This window comes from Anomalospiza imberbis, chromosome 4 (assembly GCF_031753505.1).
Source record: "Anomalospiza imberbis isolate Cuckoo-Finch-1a 21T00152 chromosome 4, ASM3175350v1, whole genome shotgun sequence".
NCBI classification, from domain to species: domain Eukaryota; kingdom Metazoa; phylum Chordata; class Aves; order Passeriformes; family Viduidae; genus Anomalospiza; species Anomalospiza imberbis.
The window spans coordinates 33,092,527-33,117,732 of NC_089684.1; the positions used below are offsets into that span (position 1 = coordinate 33,092,527).

Consider the following 25,206-nt stretch of genomic DNA (forward strand, 5'->3'; position numbering starts at 1 on the left):
CTGTGAGCAGACACCCCAGGGCTCTGTGCTCCTTCAATCCCCCAGGACCAAGATAAGGCCTCGCAGTGTCACAGTGGTCTCTGGGCTCGCTGCAGCCCCCCATCACAAAGCCCTGGCACCTGATTCTATTCCCAGTGCAGGTGTTTAACAGAAGAGAAAAAAGACCATATAAAAACATTATTTTTTGTTTTGAATCAATGTTTTTTATGCACATATCTCAGGTAATTGGGCTAAACTGACAGTTTTATTGAAGAAAAATTATAGCGTATTATACCCAAATACATATAAAATACAGTCTATTTGCAAAATGTGTGCTGTGAAACAATAAAACAGATCTAATTACAGTGTGTCTGAAGAGGAATCACAGACTGGGTGTCACAAAGACATGGCCAAGAACAGTCTGGCAGCAAGATGGCCTGGGGACAACTAGATGCCTGAGGCACTGGCCCTGCATCCATCCCTGCTGTGCTTTCCTGTGTCACTCTCTCAGAGGACACTGCTGAGGCTCAGAGCAGCCATCTCCAGGCACCTGCCTGGTGCTGGGAGCAGGGCACTCATGGGTGGTTGCCAAAGAATGCCCTGCACACAGCCCTGAGTACCCTCCTGAACAGGGACTGTTGTTGCCTCCATGCCAGGGACAGGGGACATCTGTCACAAAGGGGCTGTGTGGACATCAGACAAACTCCTGCCTGCATTCCAGGCACTGGGGGCTCTTCCCAGGAAGGAGTGGATGGTGCATGGCCAGTGCTTATGGGTGTGGTGGCACTGAGCTAGCCTGGCCAGTGCTGCTCTCTGTGATGGCTGGGACAGGCTTGCCCTCACTTGGACAACACTTGACTCAAGGATGTGGCTGGCTCATCCTTGGTGTCCATGGGACCAGCTGAGCCAACAGACATGCTCTTTTAAGTTTGCTTCCATCTGAAGTCAGAAACTTGTTTTGTGCAGCTGGACATGACACAACATGGAGTCTGGCAGAGCTTGCTCCATCCTGGAACAGCCTATGTTTGTATCACAGTTTTTCACATCAGAAACAAGGTCAAAGTATGCAGAGCTACACACACCCTTCAAGTACACACAACCTCCAATGATAAGCCCCAGTTAGGTAGGTAATATAAGCCACTACTGGGCAATAAGAGCTCTCGATATGTTTCTTTAGAGGTGGCCATGATATCTGTCAGATAGCATGAGTATTTCACTCCTGCAATCAAAGAGCAGGGTCCCAACAGCAGAAGTGAAAATCCAGCCTCTTGCTCTGAAAACTGCATGGGACTAGCTCAAAACTCAAGGTCCTGCTGAGCTGGGGACAACTGGCCCAGTCACTTCACATGGGAGCAGCAGCTGCTTGAGGAAGCAAATTGCTTCTACTGCACCATGACAGAGACAAGTGCAAGTCACTTGGTGGCAACTAAAGGGGGCCAAACCTTGACTTCCCTGTGAAAATATGTCGCCTTTACACAATTGCTTGCAGGGCATGTGCATACTAACAAAATCCTTATAATACCAATCTTTGTCACGTTCCTTTAGGAATCAAAACGTGTCCCTGTAATTCACCAAGGAACAAACATCAGTATTGAAAAGTCAGGGTGAAGTATGCATCCAATGAACAAATCCCAGTGCCTGTGGTACTCAGCTGTACATTAATGGAGGACTTGGGGTGCAGGGCTAATGGCTAGGCTCGATCATGTCGAGGGTATTTTCCAACCTAAACTTGGTGTGTGTTTATGGGTGACACATTCCCACCTGTTCCTGGCATCCTGTCAGATACAGGACTCACACTAAAGTTCATGCAATTTGAAATTACTAAACAAGGAACTGAATATCCATTTTATAATTGGGAAACTACTTGCAAGATAAAGGGAAATTTCAACTTAGGTACTAGTACCAGCTGGACAAAAGGACTCTGAGTGAGTAACAGCCCCAAACATTATCTGTCTAGCAGGAGAAAACTCACTGCTAATTTTCACCTTCCTTTCCTCAGAAGACCATTAGGAAGCAGACACAGACCACAGGAAAGCTCTGTGCTTCTTCACAAGTTTCTTAAAACCCAAGGAGGTGCCCAGCACACACCCAAGTGGCTGAGGGTGAGTGTTTAACAGATATTACACTCCGTGTAATTTAGAAATAAGATGCATTTTATACCTGGCTTGTTTGAGGCTGCAGGAGGCGAAGGGCCTCAAATCCAAGACTTAAAAGCAAAGGAACAGTAAAGGAGGGAGAGGTAGCTGCCAGCTGCCACCCCATCAGCACCACAAATAGTGATTAGTGATAGGTCTATATCAGTATTGTTTGAGTGATCACCTTTAGGAAAAGATGACAAGCTTGCATATCTTTGGACATGAGGCACATTGTACAATTTTCAGCAACAGATATGGATGGTCTGAAGTCTGGAGGGACAAAAGATTGGAAATTAATAGCAGACTTTCTATTAAGTACACAAATGTAAGGAATCAAAGGAATATAAATTCTTGTTAAGAAAATTCCACCCACTATACATGCTATAGTAAATAAAAGACAGGAGGACTTCTGTCCCAGTTTTATTTTTTTTACAACACCTGCTTCAATGAAAGATTGAAACAGTCAAACTAAAACTGACATTAAATGCTCATACCACGTACAATATTTACAGAATATACATTTTCCTTTTTTACTCAGCAGGTAATTATAGCCACTTGGGACAAAAGTGCAAGTGAAAAGAATCACTGGTATAAAAAGATAACTTCCTTGTTGATCACGTTGCAATGCTTGAACTAACAGAAGTAGCAAGTGTGGTAAATTCTCTTTATAGTAACCAAGCATGGATGTCACTTCACAGTAACAGATCCTGCTCAGTCATATTTACACCAAGTCTAAACCAGAAGGAAGCTATTACTCTACCTAGAAAATTGATTAGTGAGTTTGCAGGTGATCCCATCTTCACGTTAACACTGAAAAGCAGAATTGCAGTGCTGAATTTTCTATTGTACACACAAACAGCAATTAATTTCAAATGCTCTGTTGTATTAAATACTAAAATATATTTTAACTTTCTTATTGTACATGCTATAAAATTACGCTAAAAATTTCAAGTTTCTGAAGTAACAATTATCCTTTTAGATATATATTCTCTATCTTATTTTTAAATATTTAGATTTTTTTAATACCCAGGATAAAGATATACTAGCTTCAGTATGGCTGCATTTTATCATAACATATACCAGAGTCCCATACATAACCAAAGCCTCATCTAGAAGCTAGCTTTGAAGATATTCTACTTTGGTTTCCTTCACATTTTCTCTTCCCTTCTTTTTACAACACCTTTCCAAAGGTAGCTGTGATACCTTTTAACTTCAGGTTATGCTCTATTTGGAGTGAGGGCTGAACTTCAGTCCCCTCCAACTAATAAGCCAAGTCACAGAGCTAATGGACAAGCAGCTGGTGATGTTTTTCACCTCTTGGAGTGCTCCTTCAGTACAGTACTGCAATCTCCAAGTCAGACATAATTTAATTCTGTCAATATTTGACATCAACGGGAATTACTTTAGAATTGGATTTTGTTGAATGTACAAAGGGCTGCCTTTCCATACACAAGCTGTACAAGCCCAAGTGCAAAACAGAATACACAGTGGTCTCAGCTACGCGGTGTTCAATAAAAAGCAGTTTGAATTTTACTTATACATCTTATCACTCACCCAAGTGATTTTTTCCATGATTGTACCCTCAAGTAGCACCAACCATTTAAATTTTAATCTATAGTATATATACATACATCTTTTAATAATTTATATACACACACATAGATACGGCATCGGTATGTGGAGAAACTTATTTACAGTTAGTTGGAAAAATGAAATAGTATCAATTTACAGTATATGAAAACAAAACTTGCATTTGTGCTGTTTGTACAGTAGTAATTTTTTGTCATTTCAAAAATAGTTCATATTTTTATTTGCATCAAGACATGTTACATGATGAAAATGTAAAACAACTAGGATTGAGAATAATAGAGCATTAATTCTCCTCATATATCCCACTAAGTCTAGAGAATAGCTGCTTTCTATAAAAATTCTCCATTCAAACACCTCTGTGGTTACCCAACCTTGCCTGTGGATCTTCTTAATAAATAACACACAGCAGAAGAACCATCAATCCTGTCTTGCACTGTGCACATTCATGAGATAAAAGTTTCTGCCTTCACTGAGTAACACACTGACACACACCACTTAACCCTCACTTTTTACTCAGGATCTCAAAGTCCTTTTAAAAAGAAGGAAATATCCCAATTCTACAAAGCAGTTAGGAGGCACAGGGAATAAGGCTTGAATTATTGTCTTCAGACACTGACCTGGCCATGGAAACTAGGGACTTAAGCTTCAGATTCTCCCTGATCTGTTTATTGGGCTGAAGAACTCTGTTTTCTCAGGTAATCTCTACTCCTGGAGGTACACACTTGTGTATGATGTGTAATGTTAACAACAACAATAAAAAAAGCAGCTCCACAGTCTGAACTATCCAACTGTATTGCAATACCCAGCTGTATTTCCATAAATGTCCTTTTCTCTTGAAAGCATGAAATGGTTTAATAAGAAAGCTGTTAAATTAAAAATAGAGCTAGGTTTAATCTTCATAACAACTAAGTAAATACAGGTAGTCTGATACAGCAGGCTTGAATTACTTCTTTGACCAGGCTAACAAGTGTTTTCTGGCCAATAATAATTTCAGCATCAGCCTATACAGAAGTTACTGCCTCCCTGATGTGTTTACACTTCATTAACCATTGGAGACCAAAAAGTTATTGCTAAGATATACAGCTTTAAATAATTCATTAGAAACTTGCAGTGAATTTCATAATTTTTTTTCTTAAATACAAAGACTGTTAGGCTAGGTGCTAAAGAACAACTGCTCCCATCCATCTCGGGAACTAAAATGCACAGCATGTGTACCATTACTTTGTAAGCATTTGAATTATTTTAGGAGTAAGAAATCTTTAGTGTCCTAGTAGGAAGACATAGCATACACATTCATTTCAGGAAACATTCACCTTTTCCAGACTACAAACTACTCTTCCTTTAGCCATTATTTATGTGCATTTTTGTAATGTTTTTCCACAGGCTTCTGGTAGATGGAGTTTTCTTCTAGTCCTCTGTTTTGACAAGCTACCCTCTTAGAGATGGCTGCAAGACCCCTTTTTCAACGAGGTGAGATTTCAGGGTTTTATACACACTTAATTGTTGTTCAGGCTGAAGTATCAACAGCTGTTTCATTAATTTGCTGAGATTTGGACCCCTGTCAATGAAAAAAATAAATTTTTTTTGTGACCACAGCTCTAATGAGTCTTTTAGATTTCTTCTTGCTGCCCAAACAATGCCTTCTCTTTCTTGAGGGCACCAAGTTACAGATTTCTCCCAGTCTGTCTCCTCAGGATGCATAGGCCAGCATTACTGGCAAAACATGCTCTTAGGTAAATATAAACAGCAACTAAAAAGCATTTCTATTTGCTGTCAAATGGGGATATTAAGAAGGCTTATGACAAGTAAGATTCCTTAATTCATCTTTTATCACTGTAATCAATTTTTTTATTAGCAGATCTTTATTTAGTATCTGTTGCCTGCCAAATAAGCTATGTACTACTGTGGGAAAGCTATGTACTACTAGTGGGAAATGGGCCAAGTCAGTAAAGAAAACCGCAAATTAAACCAAGGTTTTCTAAATATCAGCCTCATTTTTAGCAAGCCACTTAAAATCTACTTCTAAGATAAACCACATATAAGGCAAAGAATCTGTTGCTGATTAGGTATCTAATCATTATGTAGCCATATGCATTTACAAAACTATGGGCATGTCTTGATTTGGCCCCTTGAACCATCCCTGCCTCAGAAACTAAAATGTCTGTTTTAAGAGAATTGCGATTCCCATGGTTTAATCTTGAAAGTGATGGTGTGGTTCAGGGAAGATGAGCAATATTTTATGAAGTTGTCTCCTTTCTTGTACTAAAGCATTTTCATCTTAAACAGAAAATCCCAAGCCAAGCAACTGAGAAATATTGAAACACATGGGAACAACTGCGGTCTCTCAAACCTACAGGCTCTTCAGGAACCATGCAGGGAAAGCTGCTCTGTGCAGCAGAGATGCTGCACAACCCTCCTGCCTGAAACCCCATCCTACATGTTTCTGTAATCAGTCAATTCTAGTAAAACTTCTGATAGGCGGCTACACAAAATTTCCTTGTATTTCAGGTACACAGGTACCTGAAACAGCAGTTACATAAACATTCAGGCATAGTTTGGACCCAGCACAAATCCTAGGTAGGGACATTGTTTTCTTAACAGTCCTGTATTTGAAGCGACTGGATAAATCCTATTTAGCAACCTGCAATCTCTGCTATGCTAACATAACTCCTATGCATTTATTATGGCACAGCTCCTGTGCATGCTTCTGTAGTTAATATTGTAAAAAGTCCATACCTTATGAAACTGGTGATATAGACATGAACAAAAGTGGCCATCAAGTACTGACAATCAAAGCGATCCATTATCCCACCATGCCCAGGGATTGTGTCTGCAAAATCCTTTTGGGTGTGAAGGACAAGAAGAGGAAAGAAGAAAAAAAAAAAAAAAAAAAAAAAGATGATCAGTGGTTCCTGTAAAACACACATATGATTTTATCACTTGGCAGCAGCACATTAGGGCTGCAAGTAAGCCATGGTTTCACTGCCTGGAGCCAAAAGTTAGCAAGAGGCTCCTTTGCTAAAGGAGTTTTTAACTGCAAAGGCAAGCCAAGGGGTGAGAAGAAAAATACGAGAAGCAGCAATTTGTCCACAGTTTGGCATAAGAGGACAGTAGTAGGTCAGGCGCAGGTATGCCAGTACCGAGAACACTTGTGTGCCTACACATACATCATTTTGTAGCAAACCTCTTAAGCTGCTGGCTGTTGTTTCTTGCTTCTGCAGAATCTAATTCTCCTCTTTAAGACCTTTTTTGCTTTATCCTCTACCATAGTTAAAAACCATAATATGTGCAAACAATATAAATTTATCTCACAGAATAAAAAAAACACTGTGAAAAAATGATCGCTACTTAAATATCACTTACTTTAAAAAAAAGTATTTCTGATGCAAACAAAGCTTGATGCACTACTTTTGTGTTACCTAGCTTGACTATAGAACAGCTTTATCAATCAGAATACCTTCAGACATCCTTTCTGTCAGCCACACTCACTCGTGTCCTCTCTGAGTGCAAACCCTGACCTCAGTCATGTGGGGTGACTGCCAGCAAGTTAAAGTAGTCCTGCCCAGTGTGGGGCAGGCATGGAGTTCGCTGCCTTCAGCAGCAATTTCACAATATCCCTGACTTCCGACAGTCCTTAAGTCATCACTTTGGAGCCCAGAAGTTTTAAAATGAATCTACTTTTTTATGTTCTACTTTAAGAATAAGTGCTGCTTTTCAGCAGCATTTTTTCCATCCCAAATTCCTTCTTCACACAAACAGTCTTTTGCTATGTGACTGTTCAGGTACAAGAGTGCTGTGGCCAGCAAAGTGCTGGGCAAGCTGCTGGGATCAGCATGAGAAAGAGGGGTAAGTACAAGCACAGGAGATCAGCACAAACAGAGAGGTTTCCACACTTCTGTGCAAAGCACATGCCAGCTTGGTGGACATACAGAACAACAACATGAACAACAACAAGCAAGAGGGTAAGAATTACAGCAGTCCTACCAAGACATAAAGAAGGTCGGAAGAAATTTGGGGCTGCCCTCTTGCCATACTCTTGCTGCCATTTAATACCAGCCAAGGACAGCATTGCCACAAGCGACAGCACACACCTTCCAATAAACAGAGGGTAGCAGGTCATATAATTTGCCAGTACACACTCCTGTTACAAGGCAGATGTTTGGCAAAGGTAGCCAAACATCTCACACTTTGGTGAGCCTGACACACCGGCATCTGCCTATGACACCAACACCACTGGTAAAAATCAGCCAGCCAAAATCTGAAGGGTAAACCACTGTCAACACTTCTGAGGTGTCTACAGTTTGTCCTTCATGTCAAATATAGTATCTCACATCTTGCTTGTCTAAACCACTTCTGCAGCATGATTTGGAAGAGTAATTATCATCCAAACTATGTAACCAAATTATTCTTAGATTTCCAGCATTGAAGTCACATGCTGACTGTGCAAAGTTTGAAGAATATCACGCACACACACACATTTTATAAAACTAAGCCCTGCTTCTGATACTAAAAACCAGCCAAAACATGGTTGCAACTTAGTAGAAACACAACTACAATGAAGCATTTTAAAAACTTCTAACTCCTAACCAACCAATTTATCTAATCCAAAGAGAAAAACAAAAGAAAGCTTAGAGACCTGCAGGATTCATTACATACCTTGATTTTGAAAGCTCTTTTAAATCCACTAGCAAAGAATCCTCCAAATGGCCCAATTAATGAGGCAAATGTTGACAGTGCAAAGCTGTGCATCTGAAATGGGTACATATTCACTGTTTCCTACAAGAAAAATAATTAACACTGTGTTTCAATATATTTGATTGTAGGCATTTTTAGCTTACATATTTAAAGGGTTCGGAGAGTACATTACACGTAACTATTGCTGGTAGTACTTTTTCACACAGCCTGGGAGTAATGGCACTAGCACACAGGATTCAGTGTACTGAAGAGAGTAAAACACCAATCCTAACAGCAGTTACACACTAGCTGAAAAGAGAATCAAGTTCTACATGCTTACTTCAGTTTGCCACTAATTCAGGCCATAACAAGCCTTTGTCCACTTTCCACAAAAAATTCAAAGGTTGCTCTTCAAAAATAAGTTTGCAAAATGCTTAAGTGGCATCCACATGCAACACAAAGAGAACACAGGCTGCTTCCCTTGGGTGACTCCAGAGTTGATTCTGATTGGGTGACCACATCCCCTGTATGAGCAATGGAGGGGCTCATGGTATTGATTCAGTTCTTAAGGTTAAGCTTTACCAGCATTCAGATACCCTTCTAAAATGGTTTGGAAACCCATTTAAGCTGGGAAGCGCGATTTCAATTTTAACCAAAGCCTGTTTTTTTTTTCTCTTACCCATCCCAACACAGCCTGAAGCAATGGTGGCACAGAGTACTTCTTCATTTGGAAGAGCTCTGAAGGTTCACACTCTGTCACAAATCCGTTGGTTTCACTGTTGTATTCCACAGGGCAGACAAAGTACTGATGTTGAGCTAAAAAATAGGAAAACTGAAAAGCAAAACAAGAACTCCTGAATTAGGCATTTGTTATTGCACTCAAAAAAACATGGTAAATGGCTTTATCACCACAAGCTCAGGATAATAAAAATCTTTCTAATAGGAGACACAGAAAGGAGAAAAATCAGCCTGCTTAAACTAGAGAGCGCCTCAACAAGGCAGATGTCCCATGAGCTTACTGATGATTTCCCAAATTATTTTTCTTTTTCTATCTCTCAGATTTCTATCTAGTTATCTTCTGCATTATAAAATCCAAAAATGTCATCCACTCTTAATTTTTTTGCAGTTCACTTGTCCATTAAAACTTGAATATCTCCTCTACTAAGTTTGGCTATTATATGTCCTGCTGAACTTACACATTTTTAATTACCTATCACAACAATTACTTATGCTGCTATTATCATCTGTGCATATCATTTGAGTAAATTGCTTTCCAGGAGAAATATCATTATAAAGCATGTAAGACAGAAGGATTACTTCACAAAGCATAAATAATGCTATTGATAAACTTCAATTTCAAAATAGGGATGCAACTAATAGATAAAATTATTCCAGATACTGTAACAGAAATGGCAGAAAATGGTCAATATGATCTCTTCAGTAGAGGTTAAAACCTTGCCTACCCTTTCCAGCTAGTTATGAATTTGCAGAATTCTCTAGGCAAAAAAACCCACCCTAATCCTGAGGCTTCTAGGAGTTTGAGATAAAATTAGTGATAAATTTGGTTATTTCAAGTAAAAATATGAAGACTGATTCTATACAAGGAAATTCCCATGTGCCTGGAAGTGTTCAAAGGCCAGGTTAGATGGGCTCTGAGCAATCTAGGGTAGTGGAAGGTATTCCTGTCCATGGAAGGGGGATTGTAGTGAGATGATCTTAAAGGTCCCTTCCAAACACGACCATTCTTTGGTTCTATGAGTGTCCTGTGCTTACTTACAATAAATCCAAATACAACAGTGGAAAAGAAGCCTCCAATGAACCCTTCCCAGGTCTTCTTGGGAGAGAGCTAGGTACAAAAGAGATAATGTTAGTCCATCAGTTAAATCATTGCACCCTTTTTTACTGTATTTCTTGATCTTGTTTGTGAAACAAACAACCTCCTACTTTGTTTTTCAAGGGTTTATGTGAAATACTGAATGTCAGCAGCTGCAGCCACTGAATGTGATAAATAGAAGGGTACGGCCATGACCTGTTCCAGGCAAGGTGGGCAAAAGCCACACTTTGGTTGGTGCTAGTGGCCAGTTTGAGGGAAGGGAGAGCTCCCATCCCATCTGCTGCTGCTGTCTGGAGGCTGCTGCCAGCCTCTGGCTGCATCTGACCCAGATTAAGCAGCTGAATTCCCTTCAAGCAAAAGACTGGGAGACCTGCATGATCACATCTCAGCTCTCAGGTCTGTTGGAGAGCTCTGCAAGCAAGTGCCCATTTAGACAGTGCCAGAAACCTGGGCGTGACACAACCACTGCTGGAGACGCCCCTCAGGAGCCACCAGCTTTCTGCAGACAGACTGGATAACTAATACAGCATATAACTAGAGAGACCAGTGTGCCGAGCTGTCACCAAATTCTATCACATTTTCAATTTAAGAGCATTTAAGTATCAAAACCAACTAAATCCTCAAAAGTTAACATGGAGACATCGTGAAAATAATTCATGGCTTTCTGTGGGGTCTTGTATATTCTACCAGAATAGGAAGATTAATGCTTGAGCCCTTCTCAATCAACAAGAGGAGCAGGTATATATGACCTAGTGGCTTATTTCAAAAAAGTTTCTGTTCAGTAAGTATGCAGCCAAACCTGCATCTTAAATTCAAAAATACTGCAATTACAAATGATGATCAAATAGGCTCAAACTGTATTATTCTGTATGCCAATATCACATTCACATTAATCCCAGTTTCCCGTATACAAATTTTCAGGAACAGGATAGTCAGTTTGGGCTTTTTTAGCAAAGATGTGAATCATGCAGTACTGTGTAAAGTATTTTTTCCATTAACATGTTTTTGAACAAGTAACAAAATGGATATAAATTATAAAAGCTTGTTAGCAAGGAAGTGCCTAAGCACCTACCTTAATTAATGGAGTTCTGCCAAAGAAGAATCCAAAAATATAAGCGGTAATGTCATTGCATATAACACTTGAAATTGGAACCAGAAACCTAGAGAAAGACATTAAAAGTTTCACAGAGAAAAACTGCCTGAACCTAAACACCGGACAAAAATGGAAAGAGCCAAATTTCTTTCTGGGAAATTTTTCTGCAGTATTTGGAAGGAATATGTTTCATAATGTGTTCACGTTGTTCCCCCATGAAAACCACACTTAGCTATACTGGTTTTAGTCTTCAGGCAAACTAGATCATAACAGATTCATGGTAGCTCAAGTTAAAGTGTTATTTTGGTGCATGAGCTTGAAACATGAACAGGCTGGCTTCTTCCTATCAGGATTAAAGACTGGTACCACAGGTAAGAAGAAATCAACCGTTATAAACATGTTAATGTTTTTGGTAATATCAAAACAAGCAAATTACTCCAAAAGTTTAAATGACAGCTAAATTAAAAAAATTTAGTTTCCCTTATTTTTTTCCCCCTCTTGTCAGTTTGGAGCAGCTTTTTAAGTACTTTTTGCATGCAGACTGCATCTGAAGTTGTTATTCAAGTCTATTAAGCTCTCTTTTTTCCCCTCCTTTTCAAAGCAGGGATGCATTAATAAGCTCAAAGTCATACTTTTTGATCTCCTGCTGAATTGTCTAGCAAGAGTGGCAATAAGAAATAGTAGGCTAGCAAAGCAACTAGGCTCAGTTTTTGACACATGAACATAATCACTATGAAAAGTATTTGTATATAGAAACTTTGTCAAAGGCTTTGGGCTTTCTTTCTGACTGTAAGTATGCCTTGTCTGCAATAATCTCCTCAGATGTACATATATCAGGAAGAGGAGAACAAACAGCATTATGTCCTTGGAAGAACACAAACCATCTTCCACATGGTTCTTCCTTCTTTCTCAACTTGAAATTTACCTTGTCCCTGAAGAAGGGGTAGGAAAACACACCCGCTCTCTGAGGAGTGGCTTTACACAATCAAGTTTAACTGCACTGCCAAAATTTAATGTATTACTGAAAATGGGGCACAAATGTTGCCCAACCATAACCAAGATTAAAACTCTTAAAATATTTTAAGTACTCCAAATTTATTTGAACAGGACAGGCTACAGGGAACATGGCCAGATTGGGGATTTCATATTAAATGGTCCAACTTCAATAGCTCTGAGCAACTCGAAGCTCCCAAGTAATTGCAAGAGAATTGCTGGATATTCATTTGTTCAGCAAAATGCTGTGGAAACTATCTGACCTAGCATGCAATCAATCCTATTCCCTGCAAGTAAATGAAGTGATTGTTCAGAACCATCAGACTTGTGTCAGTCAATCTTGATAAAGAGGTTTCTGCTTCCTCTCCTGTATGCTTTACCTCCACTCCCAATTCCTCCAATTTTCCTTCCAATTAGACATTAATGCTCCTATAATTTGTCCTGCTTAACTGTTCCCACAAGTATTCCGTAACCAGATCAATGCAAAAGAACCAACCTTCCAATGCAATAGAGGTACAAATCAGTTTGTTACTGTCCCCTTACCAGATCATGCCTTCAAAGAGATTTTGGATGACAAGATGAGATTGAGTTACAGTGATCAGCAAAGTGACATGAGTCCATGCGAACTGTTAACAATGCAACAGCACAACAGTTAGTGAAAACACCGACCCACAGACCTCCATAAATCCTGGCACATCAGCTACAGGAGCTACTGAGGAGCTCCCCAGGAAGACCAGTTCTAGTGATAATGCAAGAGATGTGTACATACAGTATATCACAAGTGAGCTGGCTTTCTGAAGCAAGTTCTGAAACTTCAGCAGGTCTCTTCATCACTTACCTCCACCCAGAATTTTTTAACATGCAGTTTTAACACCTGATTTAGTAAGACATACACCTCTAGCATGAAAGCAGCAAAGAAGTTTAAGCAATGTGATATTCTGTATATACATATAACAGACATGTTAGAACTGTAACAATAAAATGGCAAGGAACTACTCATGAAAGAGTACTGTTACACAGATGTGGATGTCTCTCATAACAGAATACACTTATGAAACATGAAAATTCTCAGGACTAGCAAAAATGAAGTGTTTGTTTTTAAGGGCATGGTCAATTAAACAATCATTTAGTTCAGTACTATTGTATGTACTTGGTGTTTAATCTGTAGAGCCAGTGTACAATAAAGCAGTTTCCAAACAGGTTACCAGTAAAGATTCTGCAATAAATTTTATTTTCCAAACACTTTTAAATCAAGAACTGGTAGTTCTCTCATGATATACCAAACTTAAGCACTCTAAATGTCTGGGCCATTTACAGTCAAAATGTCCTACTTCTTTAATTCTCTTATCACATGTGTTTACCTATGGCAGCCAGACTCTACTTCCAGATAGGACAAATTGAGAAGCCTTAAAAGGTGAGGGGGGGTGGGGGGGGGGAGGGGGGGAGGGGGGTAGGCTACAAGAAATTACAGAAGGTTTCTGGAAAGATTACCTGCTGCTTAATTAACACAAGTCTGCAGCAAAGTTTTTAGCATTTGTACAGTGACGTTGAAACACCATCTAAACCCACATGCCTACGCTACTAGAATAATGGAGCTATTTGGTTGGAAAGGACCTTAAAGATCACATAGTTCCAATCTCCTCACCACAGGCAGGGACACCTTCCACTTACATTGAGTTGCTCAGGGCCCCATCCAGCCTGGCTTTGGACACTTCCAGGGATGGGATAGACTCTCCTTTTCCTCCCAAACACTGTGTTGCCACACAGTAGCTATATGGCTTCACTCCTTTTTTGTTGCACTTCCTGGGTAGCCACATTTTAATGTTTTCTGGGAAGGCACCAAGTCACGTGACTGACACTACACATTTTCACCTTTTTTCCACAAGAGGAAAAAGGAAAAATATCATGGCAAGTTAATATATTTAGGTGGTGCCAATCTGAGGATGAGGAGGGCTTTTTTTTCAGATTAGAAAAGAAAGGCTAGAAAAACTGCATCTCATTGTCAGGTAAACTCTCCTACAATCAGTTTATTTTCACTAAAAGATTATTTTACATGTTATTATAAGGCTCAGTTAAGTCCTGGTCTAGAACTGGAGGTCCTCAATGGTAACGTGCTACCTAAAGCAGTGCAGAAACAGAAGGGTTAACCACATTACCAGAGCTTTTAAATTGTGCAATGCCCTGATTGCTCAAGTTCTTTCAAGATAGGATTTGTACTGCACTGCTGTTTCCCTGTGATTTCTAATCAGTCCTACATAGATGTGGGAGGTGGGGTGTTGTCAGTGGGATGTTTTGGGTGCTTGCTTTGGTTTTAACCTGTAATGTTACAGAATTAGTTTTCAATGTATAAGATACACATAAGAAAAAGGTTCATGCTGCTGCTTAGCTACTATGCTAACTATTAGGTGGACAAATATGAGAGATGAGAATGCTGGTTTCTTTTAATACATCAATGATCTATTGAGACACTGCAGAGCAAAAGACAAGAACAGCTGTGAAATGTCACAGAAAAAATATTTCACATAGGGGTTAAGATCAAGACCCTTCATGGTACTTCAGTGGGGCCTCTAGAAAGCAACATTTGAGTCACAAGAACCATTTTCCACACAATGCTGTACTGTTTGGCTTCACACCCACCAGGGAGATGCATCCCCCTTCTCCAACAACCTCTTTCATATCAGCCTATCACTAAGGGAAACATATCATGTTGGACATGCACAAGGCCTCACTGAGGACAGCTTGTACTGACCGAGAGGCCATATCCTGGGATATAATATTAATCATCATCTGGAAGGTGAACAGATACAGTCCTGCATGACTTGATTTCATGCTACTCTCAATTTAAGCACACTTTCAACACCGCTCTTCTGAACTATTTTATGAGCATATGGACATGACTGTTTCTAGTGGCATTCGTAATGTGAATGAGCACAGCAATGTGGGTAATACACACCATGTAAAACTGCAGACGATAATGTTTCTTCACTAAACTCAAAACAAACATGCAGAATCCTGTAAAACAAAGCAAGTGCAGTTTGTACCATCTTATATTTAATTACACTGAACTGTGATATACCAGTAATTCTCTTCCTTTGAAGCAGTTTTTAATCCCTCTGCTGCTAGAAGTGTTGGCTTATATTCAAAGTACATATAGAGTTATTCTCATACAATACTATGATTTAGTTAATATAGTAAAGAACTATGCTTTAGCTAACATCAGTAAAGAACATCCATAGTAAACCATCAGTAAAGAACAACCCTCTAGGCACGCACAAGGTCGCATTGCGAACATCAAGTTTTAGCAAACAGAGTGATGATCTCTTTTAAAAACCACTTGAAAGCCAGGTCAACAAACTAGTTTTGAATAATTAACAGAAATAAATGAAAGCAAAACATCAACTTGCCCCTTTCCCCTAGAGAGGCATATGACAGCAGGCAATGCAAGTGTGAAGCACAGGTGTTGGAGAATTCAGTTGACCAAAAATAATTTTTTGGGTGGCTAATTGAGTGCTTCATCTCTCCTATGGCAACTTCCTGCACCAACAGGGTGCCAGAGGCCCTCAAAAGACCCTGAATCCTGGGGATAGCCCCAAAGTGACCTCACAATGCCAACACCAGGGGGCTCTGCTATGCTCTGCCTCCTCCTTTTGCTCATGCTTGGCTTGTCTCATGTCTCCCCCTCATCAGCTCACACGGCATTATTTAAGTTAGTTCCCCCAAGCCAAAGCCAGTTGAAAAAGGTCAACTTCTGCAAAGCTAGTTTCAAGTTTGTGATCTAAGCACTGAGCAGAATTTTTATTTGGTTTAAGAAAAAAAAAAAAAAAACAACAGAAAAACTGACAGATTATCACAAAGATCAGATTTCTCAGTACACTTTAGAAATATTTGTAGCATAGCAGGCCCCTGTCCCTTAGACCAATCTGAGTCTTCAGCTGATTTAATTTTATGCTACACTGCATTGCTGAAAAAACATATTTACACATTCACAAAGCAATACCCCAAAAATGTACCAACTTGTGTCTCATCTTCCTAGAAAAAAGCCTTTTTAAAAGTTTTTATTTAGACAGGGAGGAAGTTTTTCCATGAGGAAAGTATCTGAATATTTTGCAGACAAAATTAAGACTCAGGCATTTTGACTAATCAGTTAGAAAATATATTAGTAAATTCTATTACTGGAGACCTAGGAGAACACTTACACAGTAAAGAATCAACCCAGCACAGCAATTACACACAGAAGTAATCTCTACAGCCTGCCAAAATAGCACCAGTTCTTCAGCAACCAAAATTAATGCTTGCCAACCTATTTTGAGCACTATTATGCCAACTGTCTCAAGATCATCCCCTTGTTAAGGCTGCTTTCTTCTTCTCAGTGAATGCAAAATTTGTACTCATCATTTCACAGGAAACATGCTTAATTTTCTCAAGCATTAAGAGGAAAAAGAAACTGGAAGTGCATAATGATGGGGAACAATTAATATTTTAAATTAACATAGGGAATAATTAATATTTTAAAATTAAATGAGCAAATGTAGCACCAAGTTCTTTCATTTTTGTGATATCTTGCACTTACCTGTTAAATAGAGTGCAAAAGATATAAATCTGTGGTAACGAATGAGGAATTGCAGCTGTTCTCTTCTTTGCACAAATGTAGCAAAGTAATCAGCTACAGTCTCTCCATAAAAGAAGTAGTTCACACAGAGCAAGAAGTACCTGCAATACACAACATCTAACAGTTATTTTAATAAGACAATATATATTAAATGCAATTCTTAAAAACAAAACAAACAAGGATTTACTTATAACAAGTTTAAAAAAAAGTATTAAAATGCCAACTGATTTGTCCAAGTTCACAGGGGGAACACAACTACAAAATTCTGTATTAGAGACAGATGTCAAGTTTTATGTCTGCACATCACCCACAAAGCTGTCATTCCACCACAACAGGTGAGGAAGGAGATGTTTTAAGTATCACATCCTGGCTTATTGGTGTTCTGGATTGCTACTCACCAGCTGAGGGATCTAAACCATGGTAAATCATATGAGTGGTAGACTCTGTAACCAATAGTAATGATTTCATGATAACACTTCACTTGGATGCTCAAGACCTAAAATAAAAGAAATAAAAAACTTTGTAAATATACTGCAGTTGTTTCTTACAGGCAGTAAGGAGCACTGCAGCCTGCATTAAGGGAAAACATTCTGAAGTCAAATTCAGAAAACAGCTTCAAATAAAATCCAAGATAAAAATAAGCTCCATTTAAAAAAAATCTCCAAAGCACTGTACATGAAGGGAAAAAAAAAAAAACAACAACACACTGGGCTAGCTTCAAGAATATACTTGTGAAACAAGAGAAGGCACCTCATCTTTCAGCATTAAAACAGCTTGATAGCAGCAGGTCGGAAGTATTTCCTGTAAAGAAAACTCTCCTATTTCTTTTGGCCTAAAACTCTCCTATTTCTTTCTTTACATTTAATTCTAGAAATACTTTCGGGGCCCAATGGAAAAATTAGCTGTGTAACACAGGACACCTAGGTATTTCACTTGCAAGCATCTCATTAAGGGCAATTAGCCTTTATAATTAGAGGCAAAGCTCATCTAGCTCAGGTCTGAATGTCACACCCTCCCACACCTTCATTTTGTTTTGCTGACCTCACTGCTTCCCTGTGTTACCGGCCTCACAGGGCCTCTGGGTCCCAAAGGACTCTGCCACGTCTGTCCAATCCTCAGTATCTGAGCGGATCACCCTATCCAGACGTATGGAATTGCCAAATTCAGTCCACAGAATGCCGTGCAGGGGCCGGAGCAAGAACCTGCCTGCGCAGCTGGCACGTGTCAGCATGTGGGGCTTCGCAGCACCCCTTTACCGCCAGTGCTCATCAGTGCATTTCATCTTGCTCAACCCATTAACATAGATTCAAAGTCTTACACCACCTCAGTGAGATAATTTTGAAGTTCCCCTATCCTGTGCTCTTTCTTCTGCTTGGCCAACCTTACAAAACTTAAATGCTACAGGCAAGAGCAACATTACAGGATTGCACTTTACAGTGGAACAGGGCACCAGGGTCCAAGCCATGGAAGCCTGTTACACAAGTAGCCAGCAAATGCAGAACATACATCCCAGCTCTTTAGAGCAGTCTCAGATCTTGTCCTCCAAACCTCACTGGATTACTCTTCCTACAAGTCTCTGAGCATTTTCAGTCCCAGTATTGAGATTTGGTTTTAACGTGACAACTGTTATTTAAATACAAGCTATTTTATTCCAGTCAAATTAAATAATTCATGAGCAAGACTGTTTTTTTTTCCCTCCATTCTCCTTTTATGTAGTCTCAAATATCAACTTAATTACCAATTCATTATAATACAAGACAGACTTTTTGCTTCATGGCACAAAAGACAAACTCTATTACAATTCTCTACTAACTTTGATTACTTTCTGGTTCACGTCTTAACAGTTTGTCCATGAATACACAAAATCACCCTGCAAATTAATTAGTTCCTTTTCATTCATAATCATAATTCTCAAATGTAACTGACAACTAAATGAAGGATGGTAGGGAAAAATAAATCTTTTTAAAACAACCTGCACTTTAAAAGGGCTTTTTTTGTTGTTTCTTCACACACAAAAAAGAAAATCCTCCATGAATGAGACAATGAATTAGTAGTTTGTTATGTCATTCATCTGAAAGCAGAAAATATGAACCAGACTAATTCAGGTGTAGAAACTGTAATGCAGACCATAATGATGGTGAAATAGCATTCCAGTCTCTCAAGACACTAGATTTTATGACCTTTGGAAGAAGGAGCAGGTGACTCAGAATGCTCAGAATGACTACAATGATGTTGTGAGGTTATGCAGGAAGAAAAGTAGAAGGGCCAAAGCCCAATGAGAACAATAAAAACCACCTCTATAAAGACATCAGAAGCAAAAGTAGGGCTAAGAAGAAGCTCCATCCTTTGTTGGATGCAGGAAGAAACACACTGACAAAGAATGAGGAACAAGCTGATGTCATTAATGCTTTCTTTGCCTCTTTAATGGTAAGACCAGTTGTTGAGCTTGTTACCTTGTCCCCTGAGCTGGGAGATAGGGGTTGGTCTCTTCTCCTAGGCAACAAATGAAAAAATTACCTCAGTTTAGATGGGAGCAGAGGTTTAGATTGGATATTAACAAAAATTTCTTCACCAAAATGGCTGTCAAGCATTGCAAGATGCTGTCCAGGGCAGTGGTTGAATCACAATCCCTGAAGATATTTAAAGGATGTGTAGATGAGGGACTTGGGGACATGCTTTAGTGGTAGACTTGGCAATGCTGGGTTAACAGTTCAATTAAATTATTTTAAAGGTATTTTCCAACCTAAATGTTTTTAGGAACACAATCCTAAAATTGCCTCATAGGAGGCCAAGAAAAAAGTTTAAAAATTTTGACACCTGAACAAACTTAGAGTAAAAAATAGAAGCAATTACCTAGAAGAACCAATTTCAGCATATTAAAACCTAAATTCCTGTTCTTTGCTAAGACTGGGAAAGATAGTTAAACCATCATTCCATAAAAATACCAGCAATTAAAATGGTGCAAAGAGGCAGTAAAGACTGACCTGCTGTATAGCATGTATGAAGATAATTATAATTTTTTTTTATTGTTATCCTCACCAGTATTTCACTTCATGACCTAAAAATGCACTTTGTCTGTACCTCAGGGATCTAGCTCTAACTTACAGATAAATGCAAGGTCAAAATGAAGCCTCATAGAGAAATATGGAATAAAAGAAGCATGTCTGAGGAAAGCCTTTCGTTCCAGTGGCAGACAGGAGGCCAGGGCTGCCTGCCTTCCTTAGCATCAGAATTGCACCTGTCTCTTAATTTTTTGTTTTTAGATTTTTTGTGTTGTTAGTGGGTCTGGAGTTTTTCCTGAATTGGTTTTGGTCTGATCTTTGTTTGTTTGCTTTTTAAAACAAACCTCAACATGCAACAGTAGGTGATACAAACTAGCAAGTCAACTAGCAATTCAATTCCTTGGAGCTACTTTAATTCCTAAAAAAAAAATAAATTACAGTATATAAGAAATCCTTAATCTGTAAGGTCCAGTTTTGAATCTCTCAAGTGTTTTTCAGAAGTATTTGTATTTACAGAAATAAAAGACAAAAGACAATTGCTCTGAATTGTCCATGCAGTTTCCTTTCTGCTTAGGCATGATGAATGAAGAGATCAAATAACTCTTGCACAGAGGAATGAATTTAAATAAACTTACCAGAAGCATCAGCATAAATGATCCCAGATATATAATCAGAAAAAAACCAGAAATCATAGCTAGAGAGAGAATTCCACGAATCCACCAATTTTTCCACCTATTAAAAAAAAAAAGCAAGCAGTTATAAATGAAAATGAATTCTACTTCCTCTGCTAACTAGAGATTAAACTATGTTAGAAACAGTGGGAAAAGCAGAAGTTTTTGTGTTTAATCAATGCATAGCAAGAAACACAGAATCAAGCAACTATCCAACTGCACAGTAAAAGAAATTAAAGTTGGACACCTTTCTTCTTCCTGTGTGCTGCCTCAACCCTGCCAAATGTCATTTGCAATTAATTGGTACAACCCCATATTGAAGCTGCTGTGAAAATACATCAGGACACTCAAAAAGCATCACATCAGCTGCAAGACTGATGGGGGCCCAGCCATGCAAAGGCTGGCATATGCAAGAAAGGGTGCAAGGCAAAAAGCAAGTGATTGTTCGAGGAGTAAAAGACACAACACAACCTCTGAACAAGTGACTACCAACTTTCTATAGCAAAGTAGCTTTTTTGCCAAGTAGAGGGTTATCTATTGGAAGCAGTTCTATGCTTTTGTGAGCACTGGAACCAGGACAGGAGAATATGTGACAGTTGGGGTTGATGGGTCTAACTGGCCATACTCTTTTGTCCTTGTAGACCTTGGCAGCTACTAGTGGCTACCTAAGGAATACAGAATAAAAATTGCTCTTACTACAGAGTCATAGAATCATTTGAGCCGGAAAAACATTTAAGATCATTGAGTCCAACTGTTAGCCTAGCACTACCAAGTCCATCACTAAATCACGTCCCTGACTGCCACATCTACACATCTTTTAAATACCTCCAGGGATGGTGATTGCACCAGTTCCCCAGGCAGCTTGTTCTAATGTTTGACCTTTTTCCTAAATTAAACCTCTTCCAAACCGCTTTCCTAAATTGAATTTTTGTAACATCCAACCTAAACGTCCTTTGGCACAATTTTGGCCATTTCCTCTAAACATCTGCTGAAGCAATTAATCATAAGCTACTGCTAAACACAAAGCCCCCTACTATAGCCTGAAGACATTCTTCCTAATGTTTTGCTTTGCATCAGTCTTGTGTCTCACTGCTTCATAAGGAGAAACACTTGGTTCAGTGTTAGTTTCGAATCAGACTCCAGTTCCAATGTAAACTTCAATAATTTGATTTTCTAGAATGTGACTCATTGACAGGTTAATGTCAGCTACAGCCACTAATTGGATTTGCCTTAAGAATCAGAATAGAGGCAGAAGAGGCTCAACATGTTTCATGCTGCTCTATGATGTGGGATACACAGTAGCAACTTGGCCCTGGTGGCATATCCATAGTGAGCAAACCTCCTCCAGAACAATTCAGCTTCCTTTACGAGTACTGTTAAAATACCACATGTTATCTTGGGGGTGTTGGCAAGCACAGCACTGGAAAGACAACTTCAGTAAGACAAGAAGCTCCAGAATTTAGGAAGCCACTTGGCAAGTTTATTGTATCCTAACTCTCTGCTAGAAAGTTATATATACTATTTCTTTCAAAGGTCAAATACAAGGAGTATCCATATTTCGGAAAGTTACAGAGCAACTCACTCATGTTTCACATGATGAACAATGACTCTGCTGGGATTGCTGGCTACTGAACCAGCAAGTAATTTCAACTCCAGCATTCATAAAGCACCAAGAACTTAATTTTTCATTCAAAGCATCCTTTGTGTAAACACTCCAACAAAGAATTTCAAGCCCATGAAACAGGAAAGGTTTCAGCTGCATCTCTGAGTTGCAGGCTTTGAGGTATCACCATGCCCTTTGGAACAAGTCTGATTTGGAGAGCTAAGATTTACACATTTAACACAATGACAGAACTCTGAAACAGACACTCCTTGCAGTGTGATGGCAATAGAGAACATCACATTCTGTTCACAGCTCGTGCAGTTTAGAAACAGGCTTTTTAAAACCTCAAACATTATATCTGCATATAGCTCATGGACATAACAGAAACGGACAACAGATTAGAAAATGAGCAAGGCAAAAAACTCATTTCACAGTGCTATTGGAAATATCTGCTGGAGAGCAGTTTTTTTACAAGGATTTGGAAGGTTTTAATTATAGTCTGGATTAGAGATCCTTCTCTTGACTGTTGCAAGACCTAAGTTGCTTCTAAAATATACACTGCATATTGCTCAATTTGTTATATTGAGCATAATGTATACATGACACCCATATTCACTTTAGTAGGTAGTTTTTTGGTATCTATCACCTAAATGCTCTTTCATTGCATCAGTGAAAACTTGCTTGCCCCAAAAGCATTTGACTGATCAGGTATTGTAAAGGGACTGCATAAAAATTATACAAGGAACTTTATTTGACAGCCTTCATGAATATGCAGGTCCACACAACTATCAGTCTATCTGTACACATACACATCCCCTCACATTTGCTGGCCATCAAGATCCTGGGAAGATGGAGGTAGAAACTTATGTTTTAAAAGAAACAGCAGGGAAAAAAAAAAGCATTGCTTTAACAAGTATGGACAGATCAGCTATGATGTATTTAACTGTACAGCAAATTATTTAAAAGTAGAAATGTCACAAAAATATAGCAAACCTTATCCTGAGAATTTACACATCTTTTAATTCATAAACCAATCCCCCTCTCAGTCTTGGAGGTAGGATATCAATTTATTAAAACCTCCAGAAATAATCATTCTGTAATTCAAATTCTTTAGGCCATGTTATTGCAATGCTCTGACTCAGTAGATATTTATGTAAACTGTGTTCACTAAGAAAAGCATGCAATAGGTAAACACAGGTGTATGCAAAAAATATTCCACTGAAGGGACTATCAAAGCATAAATAAATCAATAATATCCAGCAACAATTTATCCTTGAAATTTTCACATCTACCATATGAAACTTAAAACTGCAGTACAATTTGTAAGAATTAAAATTGCAACATAATCTGTATGACTTTTAGCCACCAGCTGTTAAATCTGAGATCTCTTTCTTTCACTGTACCTGGCAGATAAGCCTGACAAAGCCCTCTTGAGGATTTCTGGAGTGCTGTCTGTTGGTGGAGGAACATCAGGAATATCCAAATCAGTTCTAAGGTCCACCTCATGAAGCTTTTCTTCCAAATCCACTTCCTATCACAAAAATAAAAATAAAACTATCAGAAAACTCAAGACAAAATGAAAGATTATCAGGTACTTTGCCAGAAAACAATATTCTGAGTTAAACATTAGTTTAGGAACCGATAATACCTGCATTACCTTCTAAAAGACAGCAATGGTGTACTAGTGAAACTGTAGAAGTTGTAGGAGACAAATGTATGCCAGTAAATGTTTATAGGAAGGCCTGTACTTGGATGTTGTGACATTACCTGCTGTAGTCAAGAAACTTCACATTCTAGGCATCACTTTTTCATGGATATAGGTTTCCAGAAATACTCCAGCTGACACAGAATACTGGAGTTTGCCCAAAAATCCCCAAGCTCTGACACATTCCCTCTAACACACCTCCATTTCAAACTACCCTTCCATGGAATAAGGGGAAGGTTAAATGTCACATTAAGAAGAAAAAACAGAAAACGTCATGCATGCAAAAACAGTCCCTTTATACAACAAAAAGAGGTTGCTGGCAGTTTTATACATGGTACATTGAAACCTAGGCTTGAAAAGAACAATCCAAAACCAAACTGTGAAGTGACCATGCGTACCATGGACACAGTATTACTCAAAATAATTCTGTGTATGACTGCAATGCTATAATTCTTCCTTCAGTGTTCGCTGAGTGTGTCTAACCCGAATGCAAAACGGGCACCACGTATTTTGGTGACAACGTACAAATTGTCACCAACTCTCAGAGCACACTGTCAGGACTATTTTTCCCTCAGTTAAAGCCAATATGAAGGGCGACTTCAGTCATTCTAAAGTTGCAAACACCACAGCTCCAGGGAGCTGGAAATCTGCACTCAGCCCTGGCACAGCAGTAATGCAGAGAGCAATCTCTAGCTCAGTGTCTGGCTCTTTTGAGACCTGAACTTCTTCCTGACCTCCCTGACTCGCCTCACCTTCTTACAATCTCAAACAGCTTCCAGCCTGCCCTGGAGCCTCAAGTTCATCAGCTCTTAACAGTTCTGGGGACTGTTAAGTAAATGTGCTTTAAAACTTTTTTCTCTACTGCTATATGCTATTTCTCCATCTCCCTCTCTTTCCAACTTCCTCATCTCAGTTCTTTCTCCTTTATTTCCATTCTACTCTATTGTCATTCATTAAAAATTTCTGCTTATCTTTCCTACTCTTCCATAACAATATTATTTTCTTCCCTTGTTCTGAATATTTTTGTCACTTTTTCTAAGCCAGCACAGGTATATCCTTTCTTTTGCCCACAGTATGAGACACCACAGAATTTAGGTGCTTATACCCCCAGTCATCCCACCCAAGCCTAGCGTGGTAACTCTGTTTATAATCCATGGGATTTCCCTGTAGCTGCACTTCAGCGTAACCTCTGTCCCAGTGCCTGGCCTCTGCAAACAACACGAGGCAGAAAAAGTTTTACAAAGCTGGTTGCTCAAAGCCAAGGGCCCAGCCCACACCTCGGGGCTGGGCAGAGGCGGCCGTGGAGGGGTCAGGGGTC

At 39.2% G+C, this 25,206-nt stretch overlaps 1 protein-coding gene and 1 long non-coding RNA gene across 3 annotated transcripts in view; one reads left to right on the plus strand and one right to left on the minus strand.

The window, feature by feature from the left end:
• The first annotated feature begins 56 nt into the window (after positions 1-56).
• Positions 57-3,679, plus strand: LOC137472582 (uncharacterized). The gene is made up of 2 exons (XR_010998288.1): positions 57-140; positions 1,979-3,679. It is a non-coding gene; the product is annotated as an uncharacterized lncRNA (long non-coding RNA).
• CDS1 (CDP-diacylglycerol synthase 1) overlaps positions 2,519-25,206 on the minus strand; it is a 229,918-nt gene continuing 207,230 nt past the window's right edge. For both annotated transcript variants that reach the window (XM_068187844.1, XM_068187843.1), the window contains exons 2-13: positions 23,587-23,714; positions 20,545-20,641; positions 17,306-17,403; positions 16,869-17,008; positions 15,252-15,310; positions 12,842-12,924; positions 11,285-11,372; positions 10,156-10,224; positions 9,058-9,210; positions 8,361-8,480; positions 6,441-6,544; positions 2,519-5,262 (exon numbers count right to left, since the gene is read on the minus strand). In XM_068187844.1, the coding sequence (XP_068043945.1) occupies positions 5,133-5,262; positions 6,441-6,544; positions 8,361-8,480; positions 9,058-9,210; positions 10,156-10,224; positions 11,285-11,372; positions 12,842-12,924; positions 15,252-15,310; positions 16,869-17,008; positions 17,306-17,403; positions 20,545-20,601 (1,101 nt within the window). In that variant the 5' untranslated portion in view covers positions 20,602-20,641; positions 23,587-23,714 and the 3' untranslated portion in view covers positions 2,519-5,132. The remainder of the gene's footprint in view (positions 5,263-6,440; positions 6,545-8,360; positions 8,481-9,057; positions 9,211-10,155; positions 10,225-11,284; positions 11,373-12,841; positions 12,925-15,251; positions 15,311-16,868; positions 17,009-17,305; positions 17,404-20,544; positions 20,642-23,586; positions 23,715-25,206) is intronic.